Raw genomic sequence first — 3,699 nt, 5'->3', positions numbered from 1 at the left:
GTCTCTCATCAGTTGCTTTATTCATTTTCAGCTTTATCTTATCCAGAAAGGCCACTGCACTAACACATCTTACCAAAGAAGAGAGGTAGGAATATTTTAATAGAGCCAGTATTGAGTTGTCTGACATACTAACTGATCATTCTAATTTAGATTCTGTGATACAATACAGAACCCTAGGTAGAACTATGGTCAAAATTGAAAATTATTTATATATGAAGCAAATACCACTGCCAATGTTGCTTAGAACATTCAGCTCGTATTCATATGGAATAAAAATCTGTTGCTGTCATTGTTTAGAAAATGTTAGCTGGAGTCAAGGTTCAATGTGTTTTGGGTTTTAAGTCCGTTTATTTAAAAGTACAAGTCAATCTTAGACAACCCTGTCTGTAATGTATGTAAAAACCACAGGCAATTCAATGAGGCTGGCTGAAAGGCTAAATGTTATTTTGATATAGTAACTGACAGTGTAAACTTTCAGAGTCAAACTTTTTTTTTAATACTATTATTATTTATTTTCATTCAAATAAATGTAGTAAACGTATACCAAACCTCTACTTTACTTATGTGTATCTCATTTATGTACTCTAATATTACAAGCACACTCCAATGTATGTATTTTATTGTATTCGCAGTATTACCATGAATCTTACTGCAACAAAAATGCTCTTGGGTAGAAGCCCATTTTTTTTTGTGGCTAGTTCTATGTACTGTAGTTTAGCATATCCTAAAGATAAACTGTAGGGGTTTTGTATCATCTATTCGCGCATGTGGATTGCATGAACCCTATTTTTGTTTTCCAAAAACAGCATTAGGAAATGTGTTAACCATTTTTTGTTTACCTCTAGAGTAGAATAGTGTGTTTGTGTGCCAGAAACACCTGAAATATTAAGCTCAGTTTGCTGTTTTATCAATATGTCTGAGCATGAACAAATATATTATTTTGGTGTATATTATGTATAGTCCTCTGTTTTTAACATTAAATGTCACTGTTGACATATATATTGAAAACCTAATCTATAAATATCGAAGACCCAATCTTTCTTGTGTTCAGGTTCACATCTTTTTGAACCTTTTTTTTTGCTGACTAATTCCTTTTTTATTAATTTAATAATTTTAATAAAAATATTTGTATTTGCATTGTTGTTTGTAATAACATAAACCATTTTTATGACTTTCTATTGTATATAGAAAAAAAAGAATATGTGAATACTATGCCAAAGTCTTTGGTACTAAAGAAGCTTTGCAGGTAAGTTATAAACATCGTTTTTAGGTATTTTCTAAATAGTAAGATATCTCATGTTGTAACTTTGGCAATTTTCTTCATTGAGCCAAACCTATAAATAACTGTTAATGTTTAAGCTTTTGTATATTTTATCATTTATCTTTATTTGTTGAATAGCTGTTTCATATCCATGACAGTCATGGTGCTTTGCTTTGCCATATTCCTCTACAGATAGGAGACTATGAACTTGTGTACATGGATGTCTGTTCAAATCAGGACTGTTATTTCCCCGATATTTAATGAGAACACAGAAGTAACTGAAAGCAGTTTGATGAAGCTTAGAAAATGTTCAGAATAAAAAGAGGTCAATTGTACCTCAAGTGTGTAGCAACTCTCAAAATGATCTCTAATTCATCCTGAATACACCTACAACTTTTTGCATTGCTGATTGACACTGGTTTTTGGGCAGGCATTGCCCTTTAGAAAACATATTGCTAACTTTCTTACTTGAAGAATCCATCTCTAAACTGAGCACTATTGAGCAATAATAAAACGTGAGCAACCAAATGCAAACTGTCAGCCAGGGTTTTCAATCCACGTATAGCTGTAATGCTCAACATTGTGAACTACAGATTTCTTAACATAAACAAGACATTCCAAACACACCCACTGCAGGATTATTTTGTCTTTAATATACAAAATACTAGGCTACACAGTGCAGCTTCAGGAAGCAGACCTACACCCCTGACATATAGGTATTTTCTTCAAAATCGTTCTTCAATAAAATGTATAGAAGTATGCTGAATGAACCGCCTGACTTGGCACTGGCACAGTTACATTGTTGGAGAGTTCACTGACTGATGTTGCTTGTTCCATACAGTTACTGCAATTACAGCAGGTTAGGCCAGGAAGCTAAATTGCTGAGATAACTACCCTCCTTATCTGCACCTAGTTGCAGGCCAACCACTACTAAGCTCTAGTGATACTGTGTGGACTTGGCTCTATTAATAAATGAGTGGAACTAATTTTGTTCTGTGTAACTAGATAAAAGTATGTCAGATGTATGTAGAAGTGAGCTGAACATTAAAAACCAATGATGTAAGCAGATTAGCTTCTTCTATCCATTTCTACACATAGATGATAGGTGGTGTGAGTTGGAATGAGCCCCATTAAACTCCGATGCAACTTCCACACTAATATTAAAAGCTGTTCAATCCATTTTGCCATGGTAAAATTATCTATTTTTTCCCACAAGGTGCTTTATTCAGTTTCCACTGTTTTCTGCACCTTAATAACAATAGCAACTGATGGAGTCTGAAGGTCTGGGACCACTCAATATATAACTTCACCAAGATTGACAGATTGCTAGCCCTGCAACATAGCTAATTAAGACAATAAATAGGTAGGACATTGGTATTATATTTCCTAGCTGGACATAAAGTGAAAAAAGGTAGAAAGAGATCAGCAACACTAAAAAGGAATGAGGAGAAGGTGAAACGGCATTTTATGAAAACTCTTTTATGTCAATTCTGTATGACACACGGGACTATAACAGCAAGCAGATATCACTATCTACTTTCCATTACATCTTACGATAATATGCCAAATTCAAAAAGGTCTGGTCACAATGTTCAAGCAAGAAAGTGCAGTTCACAAGACCAGATTTCCCTCTAATCCAGGGGCTTTCTCTGCTCCATTGAGATAAGGAACTCCATAGGGCTTCAGTTTTTTACACTAATTTCTTTACTTTTTTCATCTATAGAACTTTAAGGACTAAGTTGTGTTAGTCCTGATGCTAACGCAGTGCCGTGCAGCTGTACCAATTCTTTACATATAAACCACTAAATATTGCCCAGTTAGGTTTTAGATTTGTGTTTTTTACCAAATTTCGTAAATAAGAACTTTCCAACCTAAACCTTTTCTATAGTGTGTGTTGAGTACATTTTTCAATATGTACCAAGTTATCATATTGGGGGGTTTGTACAAACTTACAACTGGCTAGTCCAGCCCTTCTTAAAGCTTTTTAACCCTCAGGAACCTTTAAAATAGTTTTAAACCCCTGCTATAACACTGGTCAGCAAACCTTTTCCTGCCAAAAATATGGTATTGGTTTTGCTAGATTGGCTCTAGTTTTGGAAATAATGACCTCAATAATAACCCCCTAGAAAACTAATGAAACAAATTAAGCAAAATTAAACCAGATATACTTACATATACAAAATTATTTAATTTTAATTAAATTAATTTTAATTAATTTTAGAAATACTTATGGTAAATATATTCTATATTCAGTTTATTTACAGAACTAATCATAAAGAAGTCCTTGAAAAACACTTTGTATGGTTTCCTTTTATGCTGATGATCAGGACAATCAGTTTGAAGGCTCCAGCAGTAGTCTGCCATCATGTCTATCCCATCTGCCCTGATACCTTTCTTCCATCACCTTTATATCTTGATGGAACCTCTCCCCTTGTTCC

At 33.9% G+C, this 3,699-nt stretch overlaps 1 protein-coding gene across 1 annotated transcript in view; it reads left to right on the top strand.

Moving 5' to 3' along the window:
* LOC140341366 (amine oxidase [flavin-containing] A-like) overlaps positions 1-3,699 on the top strand; it is a gene marked incomplete in the record, with an annotated part of 55,058 nt that overhangs the window by 36,881 nt on the left and 14,478 nt on the right. Inside the window, 2 exon segments of the mRNA XM_072427067.1 lie at positions 32-85; positions 1,189-1,246. Of these exon segments, the coding sequence (XP_072283168.1) occupies positions 32-85; positions 1,189-1,246 (112 nt within the window).

The sequence above is a fragment of the Pyxicephalus adspersus genome, chromosome 1 (assembly GCF_032062135.1).
Source record: "Pyxicephalus adspersus chromosome 1, UCB_Pads_2.0, whole genome shotgun sequence".
Lineage (NCBI taxonomy): Eukaryota > Metazoa > Chordata > Amphibia > Anura > Pyxicephalidae > Pyxicephalus > Pyxicephalus adspersus.
Note: the sequence above shows the minus strand (reverse complement) of the source record. Positions and strands in the feature narration are given on the sequence as shown.